Raw genomic sequence first — 16,704 nt, 5'->3', positions numbered from 1 at the left:
GTATGTCCACGTGGCATTTCCTCTTGATCCAGATTCCCGAAGGCTTGTGAGATCAGCTTCGTGACTTTACATGGAGTTGTAGCTTGGTTCCAGGGTTTATTTTGTTAAAGATTAAGGCTGATTGGTTGGTTCCAGGGTTTGTCCCAAACCCACCAGCTCTAAACTGGCTTTACATAAAGCTGGCTCAGATCTCCAGGTTGTAGGCTGAAACTAGAAGCCCTTACAGTTGCATTTCCCCAACAGCATGCCTAGTATATCCAGCCTGACCTTTGTTTTACACAGAGACAGCTCCAATGTCTCTACATCCATACATAGTTCATCTGCAACATGGCTGAATTGCCAACAGATAGTTGAGGAGTGATTGTTTGTGTGTTGAAGTATTTTGTCACTCTCCTCATCTATCTATGTAATGCTAGAAAACACTTCAGACTTGCTGGTCAACACATTTGTCAGACAAATCCTCTCACATTAGTGTAACACAGAAGCACGAATTACATCTTTTTTCTTTTTTTCTTTTGTAAACACTGATCTTTTAACAGAATGTGCTCTTAGGACTGACGTTTTCAAGTAAGAGTTGGAGTTTCTGATATGTCTTTCAAATAGTTTGCTTCATGGTTTTGCTTCGTTATCTTTCAGTGGTACATAAGGGTGCCCATGTGAGTAGTTATAAATAGGCTAGGTCATTTTCTTGTTTATTAGTGCATTCATACTCGTACCATTAATATCCAAAAAAGGGTTATGCTAGTTACTCTTTGATTAAAGATGAGGTACCAATTATGCAAAATAATAAGTTTAAGAATTACCCAGGGCTTGTTTCTCTACATGGAACTTAAAACCTCAGTCAAACCACACAGAAAAACTGTGAGAAAATGCATTTGAAGTGAAATGCTATTTGATTGATTTTATTGAATATGTAGGAATACTGTATTTTACTGAATACTGGTTGGCCCTGAAGTGGTCAGGCAGTTGGACTAGATGATCTTTGTAGGTCACTTCCAACTGAAATATTCTATACATAGCTTGCTTTGTTGCCAGCTCTCATGACTACAGTATTTGTTGGTTTGGGTTTTTTTTCGTTATATGGGATTCCTAATGAGAGTAACAAGAAAAGGTTGCTGATGTGATGCCTAGTGCCTTCTAGATGTCTTGGTACCAGCTATGGGGATATTTCAAAATTACTGTAATACTGACGTATGTCTTATGTTGGGCTACACCTTGTAGAATGGGTATTAATTCTACAGGGCAGTGGTTGCTCACTGACGTAGGCAGAACATTAGTTCCTTCTTAAATATAAAGAATATTGTGTGGCACATTAGTGCCTTCTGAAACATTTTTTTAATTGGATAGCAAACATCTTGTTGTCAAGAAGAAAAAGCTGAAATTATCTTTAGCGGTCTTCATTGTAATTTTGGGAAGTGAAAAAGCCTCTGTGGCTGTGAGTCTCAAAAACAATGCTGTAGCAAGTGGAAAATGTAATTATTGATCCTTGTCATTTCTTGGGTGTTGTCCCTTTATAATCTGAGCATGTCCCATATGGAATGGAATTCAGTCACTTGACACCACTGTGCTTTATCACCTTAATTTTGATAAATCTCAGAGGTTTGTGAGGAATTACATTTTAGTATCAAGGAGACATGCTAGCATATCTGCTTTTTTTTTTAGGGCTTTTTTGTTTCTAATTCATGATCATGAAGGATGTTCTTGAGAAGTTTAAAAACTAGAAGGCAAAGAGGAAAATTAAGACTTCATTTTTTTTAAAAGGAATACTGTAAATTTTTAAGTAAATAATTTTTTAAGACTTTGAGGTCTTACCCATAGTATTTGATTTTGGATTTATTTATTAATGCCTAATTTTTGTCAATAATGCATGCTATCTGTGGATTTCACCATGAAGTATATGAAAACCAAGGTGGAGCATTCACTCCCTGAAGAGCTGTATTACAACTACAGTTTTCATTGCAATGTCTGTTTTTAAGAGAAGTGTCATCTGCTTAATTTTTGTCTAAGAAACAATGTTCTTAGCTTAATTGCTAAGATTTTTTTTTCCATCCATCTTAAAATTTTTTCTTGCCAGACAAATTGGCCTGCTTTTATGCTAAGGTTTCCCATCACTTACACTTAAAAAATCATGTGGGATAGAGGATTTTTAATGTAAGTGTTGCCCTTTCTATTTGACCTTTCCAAAGAAATTCATAGCAATTCACCTGATCCTCACCAATTTCAAACCAGAATTCCTGGAGTTAGTATTTTGACATGGTGTAATACTGCTGCATTCTGCCTCTGTTTTTATGATAGTAGGGGAAAAAAAAAAATCAAATCTTTTTTCTGTCATAATTTGCCCTTTTTTACAATATATATGAAGGGTCTCCATCAACAGAGAAATGGTATATGCCACCACCTGGTAAAATAGAAGTAAATACTAATTGTTTACAGGAGATTTATATTTATAGGTGCCCTAATGATCATTAGAATATAGAGTTCTATCTCTAGCAATTAGTTTGGTTTTGTATGAAATTTCTGGAATAACTCCAGCCAGTAAACTTCTGAGCACTTCTCTGCCATTTGTTAAACAGTAAACTTTAAAGCTGTCTTAATGTTATTATTGAAGAATAAGCTAAGCATCATGTACTAAAATGCAAATTTGGTAATTTCTTAATATGCCAACAGATGAGCTCAGCAAGGCTCCCACTGTGGCTGTAATCCTAGTGAAAGTTCTGCAGAACTTGCTGCTTTCCCAGCCAGAGACTCAGGGTGTCGTAGACACGAGAACTACATAATAATCCCCTGTGTAGGATTGGCATCCTCTCATGCCCCTGTGCAAGTAATGAATATAGGGGTTAACTGGTGCAGTAAGCCATATGTAGAAATTTGTTAACTTTAGCCTATTGATATTTCAAGGACTACATTGCCAATATTCAGCCAGAAGTTGTACAGTTTCCTTAAGCTGCTTATGTTCCCTCCAGGTTCTCCAAAATGTCTTCCAAAGATATTTGAAAATAGTTTTTCAAAAGGTCCATGGCATTCTCATGTCCCATTATGTCTTTAGTTAATCTTCCCCTTTACTGCTGTTTCCACAACTGTTAGTTTTCCTGTATGTTTTCCCAGATGGGTTGGCCTATCCTATTCTCTTAGATTAGGTCAATAAAACATTGTAACTTGGATGCTGAAGATGAGTACAAGATGTGTATCCATGTAATTTCCTTTTCTCAGTTAATTTGAAACAGTCCAGGATGGAATGCTGAGAATTCAGATATTTCATTGCTTGCCATGTTTCTGTAGAGGTATTAAAACTAAAGGCATGGCAACATAAATATTATTTTTTAGGGGTTTGGATTAAATGGGAGAAAAGTAAAACTACTGAATAAAACCCCATGTTTTAAGACATCTTAACTTAAAGACATCTATCTTTCTTTTTTTTTTTTTCCAGCAAAGAGATCCCTCTTCAAGATTAAGATCTTGCAGTGTAACAGACACCGTTGTTGAACAGTCTCAATTGTCCTTGGTAAACCAAAGCTAACTTCTATTTCTTTCTTTTTGTTTGAATACTCTCTGATTCTGAATAATATCTTTTCTTAGGTCAGTTCTAGTCAGATACAGATCAGTAACCAGTATGGGCCTATGACTATCCCAAATAGTAATGGATACCAAATTAATATCATCATGGTCAGCAACTAAAAGGAGGACATTCATGAGAGAGAAAAATGTTTTGAGACTGAGAGCATAGTCATACTAACTTCAGTTATCTAACATTGAAATTTAGGTTACTACACTTCAGATATATAGTCAGTGGAGAGAGAAAATCCTCAAAGGGCTGTTTTCAGCTGGGGTGGGAGAGAGCAGGAGCACCATCTATACTTGAAACTGTAGAGATGCAGGACTCTCTTATCAGGTATATTTTTGTGTCCCATAAATTGATTTTACTTGGAATATATAAATCTGTATAATGTTAAAAAGGATTGGTGTTTTACCTAGTTGTAGCTGAAAGGAGCCTTTTTGTGATAGTCCCCACATGATAGAACTGAATAGAATTGCCTCTGTTGTGTTTTTTTTATCTAAGTGATTTAGGTAAGCAACTTCTGCAATTTTATCTAAGTAGATTCTTCAAGCAGGAAAAGGTACGAAGATGTTTTTTTAAAAAAAAGCTTCTCTTTCACGTGATAACCCTGCACAGCTTTGATCTGATTGATAGAAAGTTCTACATATTTTGTCCTACAACCCTAGCATGAGGATTGCAAAGGTGGTAGGCTGTAGAGAGACTACTTAAAATAGGATTGTGCAAGATATGCTTTTGAATAACACTGTTCAGATTTTCAAAATAATTTAATACTTAAAAAAGATACTTTTCTTCCAGGATTTTTTCCCCAGTTTTTTATTAGAAATATATTACATATGAATCTACAAATAGTAAATTTGTATATCTTTTTATGGAAATGTTGATAAACAGAGTATATCAGTAAGTTTGTTATTGAAGCTGATGTCTCTGCTCATTCTTTCTCTTGCTATTGGACAGATGTTTACAATAACCATAGTGTTTTTCTCTCAGTTTAATTTTTTCACAAGTTCTAGAAGTTTTTTAGTGTATCTACATTTGCTGCTTACAGATGCATGTAATAGCTGTTGTTGAAAGAACTGCTTCTGAAGTATTATCTGTCTTTTTACTTTCTCTTCTGGGTAAACAATGGTGTGGTAAGACAGCCTTAACTGTCTTCTCTCTCTACTAGATAAAGTTGACTCCGAATGCAGTCTGTTCCAGAGGTGTTCTGCTGCTTTATTTAATATCACTTTATAGAGTCTGGATTTCTTTAACTGGTGTAGTCAGATTGGGATTGTGATGTGTCTTTTACTTTATTATTGTAGAACACTTGTTTCATTAGCAGATGTTCAAAACAGCGGAATTGAAAGCATTGCTCTAAAAGAAGGATATTACCTGATCTTAACCATATTTAATCCTTACTGAGCTAATGATAATTTATCTTCTAGCAACTAAATACATACTTTCTTTCTAAATACAGTGCGCTCCTTGACTGTATTAACCCTTACTGAAAATTCATACTATAAGTTCCATCTTTTTCATCTGACTTTTGTGCACTCATTGATGACCAGAATGTATCAATTCTGTTTTTAAATACCATGTTTATGGGCAGAACATGCAAAATTTGTTGGGGGGTTGGGGATCATGTTACATTTAGAATAAATGTTCTTATTATTATCATTGGCAGTGCTGAACATATAGAATTGGATACAAGAACTCTTGAAATTAGTTCCCTTGGTGGTTATTGTATGAGATTCTGACTTGGTTATCAGTGATTGATGACTCAATTTTTTTGCTATTATCTTAAACACTATTTCCATCTAATTGCGCTCATTTAATAAATTTGAGTGTCTGTGATTACTTACTCCTAAAGATGTGACAGTAATCTGTGACCTTCATCACTAAATATACTTATCTGTAACATTAATTATCATTTAACAGCAGAGTGGTCCATCTAGGAGAGCTCGTTCTTCAACTGTCACAGGTGGTGAGGAACCAACGGTAATAATACTCTTTATCAAGCACTATCTCTAAATAAAATGTGGGTAGATATAGGTCTTGTACAGTAAGGAACTTCTTTTCACAAAGCAGCAGCGTGTTGAATGAAATACAGCTACTGAATCAATAGGTGTATTTTTTTGTTGTTTCAAATTTTCTCAAAATTTCTCAAAACACTGTGATTTCACTCAAATACTAGCATGTTTTAATGATGTGGATATGCCACTAAGTTTTAAGCTATGCACTAAGGAAATACCATAGGCTTCTAAAAAATGAGAGATAAAATACCTAATTCATTAAAAACTGATACTGAAAGAATCAGCGGTTAGAGACATCAAATCAGTATACATGTAGCTGGTTTTTAGCTTGCATCTGTCTTCCCTTACTCTACATCAGACTAATTAATTCTTAAAGTTTATCTTAATTTGAGAACTGTGGAGATACAGTGATATATCATATAGTTCTGAGTGGTTTTATTTAATGCCAGTTTTCATGTTCTAGTAGTTGTTCAGCAGTCCAAGGCTGAATTTTTAATTTGATCATACCTACAAAAATTCTGCAAGTGCTTTTCGGAAAGTGTAATACAAGGAGGGTGGTTTTAATTTATATTGGACTTTGTCAGAAACATCCCATTCTTATTTAACCTGATTAAATGTCAGTCTGAAGCAAGTTATTTTATGGAAATCATTTTACAGTGACTGTCATAAATAGCTTTTATGAATATATGCGCTCCTAGATAATATGTTTCAGGGAAAGAAATATAATTTAAACTTGTTGTGTTTCCAATTTATATGTGGTAATGTCAGATCTTAATTTGGCTGTTGATGCATCATTCTGTAATACTGTCTATATTTACTGTTTTTGAATTTTAGAATCAGAGGATTTTGTATTTGTTCCTGTAAATAGCAAATGCAAAACCTGCTTGACTTGTTAATCATTAGTTAAAATGTGTGCTATATTGAACTGTAGTGTACAGGTCTTTTGTTGGCAAAGCATCTTGTCTTGATTATACTTTTTAGGACAAAATATTAATATTTTTCTGCAAGTGAGTTCAGACTTCACTGACTCATAATTAATACAGCTATATCATAGATGTTTTATCCAATTATATTGCAGCTTGCTAATGGGACCTTACCCCCCCACTTTGTCTTTGTTCAGCATGCATTTATACTCTGAAACACAAATCGGTAGAGGACTTAAGTCTTAAATTAGGTTTCATGCATTTAAATCCAAAAGCAATATCTTCAAAGGTTGCCATTCTCTTTGTCCTTTAGGAACCTAAAGTTTGTAGACGTACAATCTGTCAATAGTAAAAGTTTCTGGGTCACTTTAGTTTTGCTTTCAGAATCCGTACAAAACCCCTCATTGGACTGGGACCCACAAATTAGATGTTCTTCAGCCTCAGTCCCCAAAGAAGCATGATTCTGCCAGCTTGCTGGGAGCATGCCTAACACAGAGGCACAGGGGCGGACTGCACAAAAATGGGATGCCGTGGCATCTTAAGAAGTGATGATGCTCCTTTTTATAACTGGCTTAGTTAAGTTACTTACAAGCAACAAGCACTGCGTTCTGTGCCCTCCTACGTATGAGATGATTTAAATCCACGTGGCTTTTTCAGGAATAGTCCCAGTGCAGGACTGTCTTTCCTCTTGAATCTGTTCTGCAGTGAGAATGAAAGACGCGTTGCACTGGCAAGGCAGCAGTAACCATGCTTGGCTCTTTAGCCTGATGACCAACGCAATCAGCGAGCTGAGCCTCTTCAGGAACAGCAGTTACACCCGAGAGTGGCATATCCTGACTGATTGCTCTAATTACTGTTGTTTTGTGTGAGAGTTGATATTACCGCCATGGCCCTGCAGTGTCTGGTTTAGAGTGTGACTGAAGTAGGAAGGAGTCTGTGTTGATTTGTCATTTGTCTTAGCAAGCTTTGGGGCCTGAGGAGGCTATTAAAGGCATATTCATACATATTAACGTTACCTGATTTTTTTCTCCCTGTGGGTCCAAGTCTAAGCATTTAGATAGCTCATAAGAAATCGATACACTAAATATTATGTATAACTGTAAAAATGCTACATCTGCCCTAGATACAGTGTGGGTGACTTTTTATGTTGGTCGGTTACAGAAGATGAGCAAATTTGTTACTTGAGTGTGTGTAACGAAGTAGGTGATGACTGCAGATAAAGTGCATGTTTGGATAAATGTATCTGGGGTTATTAACCACTTTGCTTTTCAGGATTTTTTTTTTATTTTTTTTTTATTTTAAGTTCCCAAGGACCTTTACCATTCCTCTGTGAAGGGTACATTGTAAAACTAGTCCAAGCAAAACATAAATTAATGCATCATGTGTCCCAGCATCTCCATCCTCATGACATTTTGTCTTTAAACCATAGTACTTCCTCCCCCCACACACTGTTTACTGAAGACAGTTGTTAAAAAGCATTCAGGTTTGGGGTAAAAGGCTCTTGATAGATCTCCCAAGTTTCTACTCTGTGTGGTAGAATATCTTTTACACTGGTATCTAACATACAGAAAGGAGATTGAAGGACAAACTGTTTTGCAGATTGCATTGTGGGTTGCATTAACCCACAATGAATAGTAAGGAAAAACACTGCTGATAGCTGAATTTATTTTGGTAGAGTGTTAAAGAGAAAGGAAGGATCAGGTGGCATAACTAGAGCATCTTTCTTGTGTTTCTGTATCCTTACAGTTGAAGTTGATAATTTGCAGCATGCCATTATATAGCGAATAGATTTTTGTATTATTACAACTAAATGATTCAAATTTTTAGTTTAAAATCTCTGAATTTTATGTTAAATATACTTAGCTTTTTTCCATCACAAGAATGGTCATTGGTGCAGTTGTGACTTTTCCAGGAAGACTCCTTTCTAAATCTAGAAAGCTTAACAATTGGTTTCTAACCTATGTGAAAGTATTTGATAATTTTCAAGGCTGATTCTGCCCTTGGTTTTATTTTAAGATCATACTAAAAATTTTTAAAAGGTATTCCTTAAACATCTTTAATCTCTTATTCATGTGCACTGCTTTGTATTCCAACATCCATATCAGGTCTTCATGGAATTCAATTTGCATTCACCTAGTGAGAATTAAAGAGCTCAGAGCCATGTATGGCTCTTTAACTAGTTAGAGAGTTCCTACTTTGCAGGACTGAGTCTTCAATCATTGATCTTTACCAAAATCATTTGCCTGTAGAGCTGATCCCCTTCTGCCTGCACTTAGGCTGCTTGTATATGAATCAATGCCAGTATTTTTATTAAAGGTGTAAAATAATTGCTGGGAATTGTTGATCACTAGCACAAACTCCAAAAAGAGTAGTATGTCTCAGCCTCACATCAAGAGAATGAGTAAATCAATGAGCTAGGGGTAGATACGGGTTTTTCTTTCCTCCATTCTGTGGGAGCCTGAGTTAAACCACTGTGGGCAGAGACATGTATCATGGCAATGATACCAACAATTTAAAGCAAGGAAAGGTGCCTCTGCTGCGAGCTTTTTTGAGAATTTTGCCCACATCTGAGATGACCGTCTGCAACGCAGCCATGATAAAAGCAGACTGCTAGATGAAGGCATTTCGGTTCATTTTCTTAGAATTGCAAAGCTGCCTATTTCTAAAGGAATTAATATTATTGACGATTAATTAAAGCACTGCACAAAGTGGTAAGACAGTGCAGTTCAAGCACTGTTCTTTACTGTCATGCGATGAAGACCTTTAGGTTTCATCATCCTTCTGCTATGAAGGCAGATATTTTGAAAGAGTGAAGCAATCTCTAGCATTATAGTCTCCTGATAATTAATGTATAAATATATTTTTAATGTATAAGTGTATATTTTAATGTGATTAATAATTAAACCAAGTGCATATTGAACCAAAGATCCAGACATGGATACTGAAAAGCACCTTGCACAAGCCGAGTCTTTGATGCAATTATTAATGCATGGACTTCATTAGAGAGCAAAAATACTGTCCTGCAGAGTTTCGCAGTTTGCTTCTATCTGCTGTGAATGACAGAAATTCCTGTATCTCTCTAGCTCTTAGTATTTATAACAATTACTTGAGAAAAACACCTGTGTAATCTGATTTTCTTGTTTGCTTCATGGACAGCCAGGATACCTGTTCTTAATCCATTATACAAGCAAGTGATGTCTTAAGAGAAGAGGAGTCCCAAACTAGAAAGTGACTAAGCTTAATGTAGATTTATGTAGAGTGTATGGTCTAAAAATGGTAACTCCCTGGGCATCCTCCCTTTCTAAAGTACATACTCAGATGCCGACAGGGTCAGTGTTAAAAATTCTCTCTAGGCTATTTTTCTTCAAGAAGTTTTGCCATTTGTGTTACAATGTTTTGGGTGGTTTGTTTTTTTTTTTTTTGGGGGGGGGGACCCTCTCCTCTGTGCGTCCCAGAAAAAAATGTCCAATTGGTTTAAGCATTGAATATTTTCCTCACTGGAAGTGCACAAGACAATATCAGCAACACACAGTGACATAATTATTGTGTTGAATGGTGACATAACGTGTTTAATGACAATTAGTGCCTTTGGCACCATTATCATTATCCATGTATTTTCATTAGAACAATGTCTCTCTTCTGGAACTTTTAGTAAAAAAAATCTTTTCATACTAAAGTTGGGGCTCCAATTTGGGCTGTATCTTGTGTCTTCAGGACACCTAACCCTGAATGTGCAACATTTTAACTAGTAACAAAATGGTTAAACTTCAGTTTTTAAACCCACAGTGGTTTCTTGCAACTGATTCAAGACACCCTGTGGTAAAGAAAAGAACAGAACCTGGGAGATCTTGACTCAGCTGCACGGTTACTTCAATTCTTACTTATCCATACTAATAAAAGGAAAAAACATCCACCTTTTTAAGGAAAAATCATTAAAACACAAAGGTCCTTTTTGTCATTATGTGTAATCTACAAATTAAAAAGTATGAGGGCATACAAGCTTAACATGTTACTGAACAAGATGCCTGAATCTGCAAAAGGGAATCAAAAGATCTATTGTGAGAAAAAATTATTTGACTCAAAGGTACGTGAAGAAGAGCTTATATTAAATGAAATCGGAAACCATTTTTTTCTGTATGTTTGTTGTGTTTAAGGATGTTGTAAGTTAAGTTCCTCTTTTTTAAACAACAGACTTATGAAATATTTTTTTTTAAGCTATTATAAAATAACAATACAGTAATTTCTTGCTTGAACAGCCTTCAGTGGCCTATGTGCATACTACACCAGGCTTACCTTCAGGCTGGGAAGAAAGAAAGGATGCAAAGGGCCGTACTTACTATGTCAATCATAACAATCGAACCACAACATGGACACGGCCCATTATGCAGGTATGAAGATCTGTTATAATGCTTAATTTAGGTGGCAAACACTTAGCATGTACTGAGTATAATTTCAGTTGAAGCAGCTCTTCAGAACTCTGACATTTAAAAAAAAAAAAGTCCTAAGCATTGTCATGACAACTCAGGATAATCATAAAAAATTGCAATGACTGGGATTTTTTTGTTACTTCTTATAACTATGTTAAGGTACAGGTTAAGATGATTGCTACAATGGAGGGAATTTACAGAGAGGTACTTATGAACTAATAGAAGGAGGCAAATGCATTCTTAGGATTGAATTTGAAAGTTGTGTTGATCTGTTAATAGTGCCATATAAATATTTGCCCTTCCAATGGAATTAAATACTTCAAGAAAATATATGTAATATTTCATAATAATAATAAATAATGGCATCATTTTTTAAGTGTGGTAACTCTGGATGAACTGTGTTTCTGACAATTTGCTAAGTTGGTTTTGCTTCTGAAATAGCTTGCAGAAGATGGCATGGTCGGGTCAACAGCAAATAGCAGCAACCATTTAAGTGAACCCCAGATAAGACGGCCTCGAAGCCTCAGTTCACCAACAGTAACTTTATCTGCTCCACTAGAGGTGAGAAACACTGTTGCCAGGAAAGGTTACTTAGCCCTGACTTCTCATTCTTCCTTGTCCTTACAACTTTTTATTTCCTTTTTAGTTATGCAACACAGCCACTTTTCCCTATTATTGATTCTGCCCTAATATATTGCTGTTTTCTTTAGCAGTTTTCCATCTGGATCTTGATATTGTACAGTAGTATTACTTCACTTTTATGGTCATTGAATGATGTATTTATGATTGTTTGGTTTGGTCAGCTAAAATGTGATCTGTATGCATGTCAGAAATGCGTTGTTGTGACTCCCTTCAAGTGCTATGAGTGTAATAAAGCAGAAATATTTTCTTAAGTTGAAACATTTATTTTGATGCTGATAACTTTGAAAATAATACATGCAATTGAGTTTGGAAAATCTTTGAATTAAGACAGTGATTGCATTTTATATTCCTTGTCTTTCAAAAGGGTATTTAATTTCTTTTAAGTATCTTTAAAAGTAATTCAGACTACTGTTGAATGATGTTTACTGAAGCATGTCTGAAGAATAACTTAAGTGGCTTCTTACTCAAAGGCAATGTGTGTTTTACTTCTGAAAGTGTGATTAAAACTCTTGAATCAGTTAAACGTGGCTGTGTTGAGGAGAGTAAGTTCTTAAAAATTTCTTCTTCAGACTTAAAGTATGGCACCTTATTTGTCCTTCTCTCTTATTTTTCCTACTTGTGTCCCCTTTGCCCCTGCAAAAGTTTGCCAACAATCAAGTGAAGATTGTAACATTTAATTCATTTTATGCATCATTCTTTGTTCCTTATACTGAAATGTATTCAAACTACTGAGCAAGTTGTTAAACAAAAGTAGGATTATTGGACAGATTGCAGTGAGGTGATTATAGTTCATATTTAAAATAAATTATCTCTATGTATATGTAATTCAGATAAACCCTTGAACAATTAACTGCTTAAAACTACCCTTGCCACTGTTAATTTTGAAGACCAAATTTACTGTAATTTAAGTAAATTAAAAGATTCTGAATATCTTAAACTAAAACATTAAGGGCGTTCCTCTCCCTGTTTTAAACAGTTGAGCTGGTGGAAGTCACTGACTAAGCATCTGAAACTTGAGCTAACTTTTTAGGGCAATAACCTATTCCATAGCTACAAAATCATTATTCTTTTCACTATTCAACTAATACAGCATATTAGAATATTCAACTAATCAGTTTGGCGGTTAGTTTGTTCAATGGTCACAAGGGTGCTGAAGAGCACAAACTTGTCTTGTTATACCCAACTCTGAATTAAATTTTTTAAAAAAGGTAAGGTGTAGACTTACTAATATTAAAATCGGAAAATGGTACAATCACGAGAAAAAAAAAGAGTTTAACTTTTTAGAAGTTACTACTTTTGTTTAAATGGTTATTTTGCTGTAAAATATTCAACTTTGTGTACAAGACATATGGAAAGCTTTTATTTAAGGCAAGATATTTTAAATGCTACTTTTGAACACTGTAATCTAATTGCATTTTCTATCCAAACGCAGCTCAAAACAGGCCATAAATAAGGCTAGAATAATTTTGTAAATATCAACGTTGGTGCCTCATTTTCTAATAAAATACTTAAAAAAAAAAAAAAAAGTAATTAAATGTAGGCCAAGTTAGAGAATTGCCAAAATAAGCATGCGTAGATCTACTGAATCTTAATAATTAGCAAAACAAGAAGAAAACAAACTGTTATCATGTATCAGCTAATGAGAGCATGTTTTTGGAAAATAACTGAACAGTACAAATGCAAAGATTTAAACATAGTATATAGGTCTTGTTATCTGATTGTGGTGGTCTGTATTTTCAAAGGTGAGTAAATCTGGATCAAATTTGTCAAGCTGTTTAGGCATCTAAACATGCAGTTTCCCAGTGAAATTTTAAAAAAACAAACACACACACGATGTAACTTCCATTTTTAACCAGTAGGCATTGATCAGTGAAGCAGTTTTGCAGCTGTGATCATTTACTTTTTAAAAAAAAAAAAAGTCCAAGGTCTGTAATTGCAAATCTCCATTTATTTTAGGAACTTGTTTTAAGTTCATATTTAACTGTTTTGTCTGAAGTTATAGTTGAGAAATATATTGAAAAGTGGATAACATCGCCTCACGTTTAGGATACTCTCTTGTTGTAAAGTAAGATATATTACACCACAAAGCGCGAAGCAATCCTTTTATTTTTTACTTTGTAAAATGAAATACTGACAAGTACAGGGCAGCTGCAGTAAAATATATAATCAAATGTGAATACTGTGGACATTCTCATTGCAGAGGGAAGTGCTAAAATACTGTCCTTCACAGCAAAAAGCTCGGTATGTTATAAGGAGCAGAATTCAGCTAAGTAAGTTCTAGAAAATCAGTACCAGCACTTAATTCTAGTATTAATTACATCTGGAATGAACAACTATTTGCTGTGAAACCAAGTTTTATTCATTTTCCAGTATCAAGTGACATTTGACAAATCTTAGTATCTTTCATTTTCTTCAGGGTATCAAGGACTCCCCTGTGCGCAGAGCGGTGAAGGACACCCTTTCCAATCCGCAGTCTCCACAGCCCTCACCTTACAACTCTCCTAAACCACAACACAAAATTGCACAAAGCTTCCTTCCTCCTGGCTGGGAGATGCGAATAGCACCCAATGGCAGGCCCTTCTTCATTGATCATAATACTAAAACTACTACGTGGGTAAGAGAAGTTCTAGATAATGAATTTTAAATCAGTTGCCATCTTTTAAATGTTTCTGTCTTTGTTTTCCTGCCTATATACCCCCCATTTTATTGTGGCATTTGTCTTGTCTTTAAAGGGGGGGATTTGTCAGCCTAACTTTTCATAAAAGTGATGTAGGAATCTCACTGAATCCTACGCAGTCGCATACAGTAGCAATAGAATTGAGTAGCTAATTTAATGAAATGCCTGTAGTGCTGCCATTGCTGCACTCAGAGAAAGGAAACTTATTTGATCATGTCCTCTTAGATTTTGGTGCATTTATCCATCATGTACCATGCAATAGTGTTTTGCATTTTGTATTTGACCTTTTTATACTTCACAAATCTTTGCATGCAAGTATTGTCCTTTAAATTCCCCATGTTTGGGTTTTAGAGGCATATAGTGCAATGGAGATTTGGATTGTTGTTTAGTTTGAGAGTGTCTGTAACTGTATTGTATTTCACTGTGACTAGCACTGCTTTTTTATTAATATAATGTATGTTCATCTTCAGTTAATGGAATCCATTTTATTACTTGTTTTATGTCACGAGGATCCATTTTTCAATAATTCTGCAATTTTGGTCAATAAATTGAAGGAATAAATTTACACTAGGAAAAAAAATGTCAGAGACAACCCAGCATTTCACGTTACCCTTGAAATACAAGTTGCACTTTAATTTGTTAGGCATCATTCAGATTCCCAGTGACCACTAGTTACATGATGTATTTTTAATCGTTGTTCTTAATGGCGTTCCCAGGTGCATTTGGGTAGATTATGTGTATGGAAATCTCAAGCATTTTTTGTCTAGATTTGTCTTCTGTGACCTATTTTACTTGCCCCTTTTTGCTTCATTTAGACATTGATGTAATAACACCTGTGCATTAATAAAAATGTAAGGAGCTCATTTTCATCCTTTTTGAGCCTTTTTGTGATAGGATGGTTTATTTCTCTGATGTTTTTAAGAGCCAAAAATGTGCATATATATCTAAAAGCCACTTACAGGAGTGCATGCATTCCGAAGAACAGGGCTGTATTTTTTGAAGCATATCTCTGGATATAGCACACTTAATGGAGTCAAAGTCTCACATCACCCTAACTTGTAACATTTAAAAATTAATTTCAGTATATGAATCCTAACAAAGTTTATGACACATCCCAGTAGTAAATGTTCTGTTGCTTTTGTATGTTTTGTTTTATTCTCAAAATATAAGAATAAAAGAATAACTGTAATGCAGAAAGATTTCTTTTAATTCTGTTTGACTTAGTATGTACATCTAACTTGATCTGTTGGGTTTACAGTTCCATATTTCTGTTACAGGAGGATCCACGACTGAAATTTCCAGTGCATTTGAGATCAAAAGCATCTTTGAACCCTAATGATTTGGGCCCTCTTCCTGTAAGTGATAATGTGCATGTATTTTAATATATACCTGCTATCTTATGTGATCTGATTGATTAGTGCAGTCATATTTTGTATGTGGACACATATGTTGCTGTCATCACTTCTCTGAAGATACTAATGCTATGTTTATATATAGCACTAAAAAGCTTTATTGTGATCTGTGAATCAGTCAGGCTCTTTGAAGCCAGCCTGTAGTATTTCTGAAATGATTGCATGTTTCTTTGCTTATCTGAAGCTTTGAGCTTTGAAGAAGCTTACCTTGGTTTTATCTTTGACTATGTTCTTTTAGATAATTATCTGTTGCTTTAGGGAAAAATGGAGCAGGTTGTTCAAAGTGAGCTCTGTCAATGTACCAGCATATATTGGCATTCAGAAATCCAAATAAATTTTGATTTTTCAAAGAAACTTCCTTATTCTGCAGAGAAAATTATCATTTTAACATCAGAAATTTTGTCACACTTGTAACCAATGTATAATACTTTTTCACAGCCATGTCAAATACAGAGCTTTGCTTTGTTTATAAAGAACTTCATCCTTAATGGCAGAGACTAGTCTATGAAAGCTAACACTTTTTCTAAGGTGCTGATTTTTATGGTGTAGTGTTAATTCAGCTCATTGCCTCATATATACTAAGCATACTTTTGAGAAATTGCCATTGAAATTGTACTTGTAACACTAGAAACCTTGGTGACAGCAAGCCACTAATTGTCACCAGCATTCTTAGTGCTTCAGCACGTATTACAGGCTGTCTGCAAACAGCTGTGCCAGCAGAAGATGCTACTGTCCCACTCTACATGATGTGGCAGATTAAATTATTTTAGTTTTAAATAGTTTGAATAACAACTCTTTAATCCTACTCATTTTCACTGAGTTGGGTTACAGTTTACTTAGATGAACAGCTCTGCCAGCAGACCAAAATGAGTGCTGCTTTTGGGCAAGAGTGGTGACAAATGCTACCTTTGGTGAGGGGTGATAATCTCTGTTACCACCTGTGATCAGACATCCTCCTCTAAAACATCCTAAAATCTCACTGCCCTTGTCTTGATTAGCAAAAAGTTTGCCTTGTATTTAAATCAAGCTAGGCTACTTTCAGGCCCAGCATCTTG

The 16,704-nt window shown here is 35.1% G+C and overlaps 1 protein-coding gene across 7 annotated transcripts in view; it reads left to right on the top strand.

Annotated features, from left to right (window-relative positions):
• Positions 1–16,704, top strand: part of NEDD4L (NEDD4 like E3 ubiquitin protein ligase) — a 193,107-nt gene that overhangs the window by 142,528 nt on the left and 33,875 nt on the right. For 4 of the 7 annotated variants that reach the window (XM_075021351.1, XM_075021352.1, XM_075021350.1 and 1 more), the window contains 6 exons: positions 3,428–3,502; positions 5,474–5,533; positions 10,748–10,879; positions 11,360–11,479; positions 13,977–14,174; positions 15,515–15,592. In XM_075021351.1, the coding sequence (XP_074877452.1) occupies positions 3,428–3,502; positions 5,474–5,533; positions 10,748–10,879; positions 11,360–11,479; positions 13,977–14,174; positions 15,515–15,592 (663 nt within the window). The remainder of the gene's footprint in view (positions 1–3,427; positions 3,503–5,473; positions 5,534–10,747; positions 10,880–11,359; positions 11,480–13,976; positions 14,175–15,514; positions 15,593–16,704) is intronic. The other 3 variants (XM_075021353.1, XM_075021349.1, XM_075021348.1) reach the window with 1 other exon arrangement.

This window comes from Buteo buteo, chromosome Z (assembly GCF_964188355.1).
Source record: "Buteo buteo chromosome Z, bButBut1.hap1.1, whole genome shotgun sequence".
NCBI lineage: Eukaryota > Metazoa > Chordata > Aves > Accipitriformes > Accipitridae > Buteo > Buteo buteo.
This window is presented reverse-complemented; position numbering and strand designations above follow the sequence as displayed.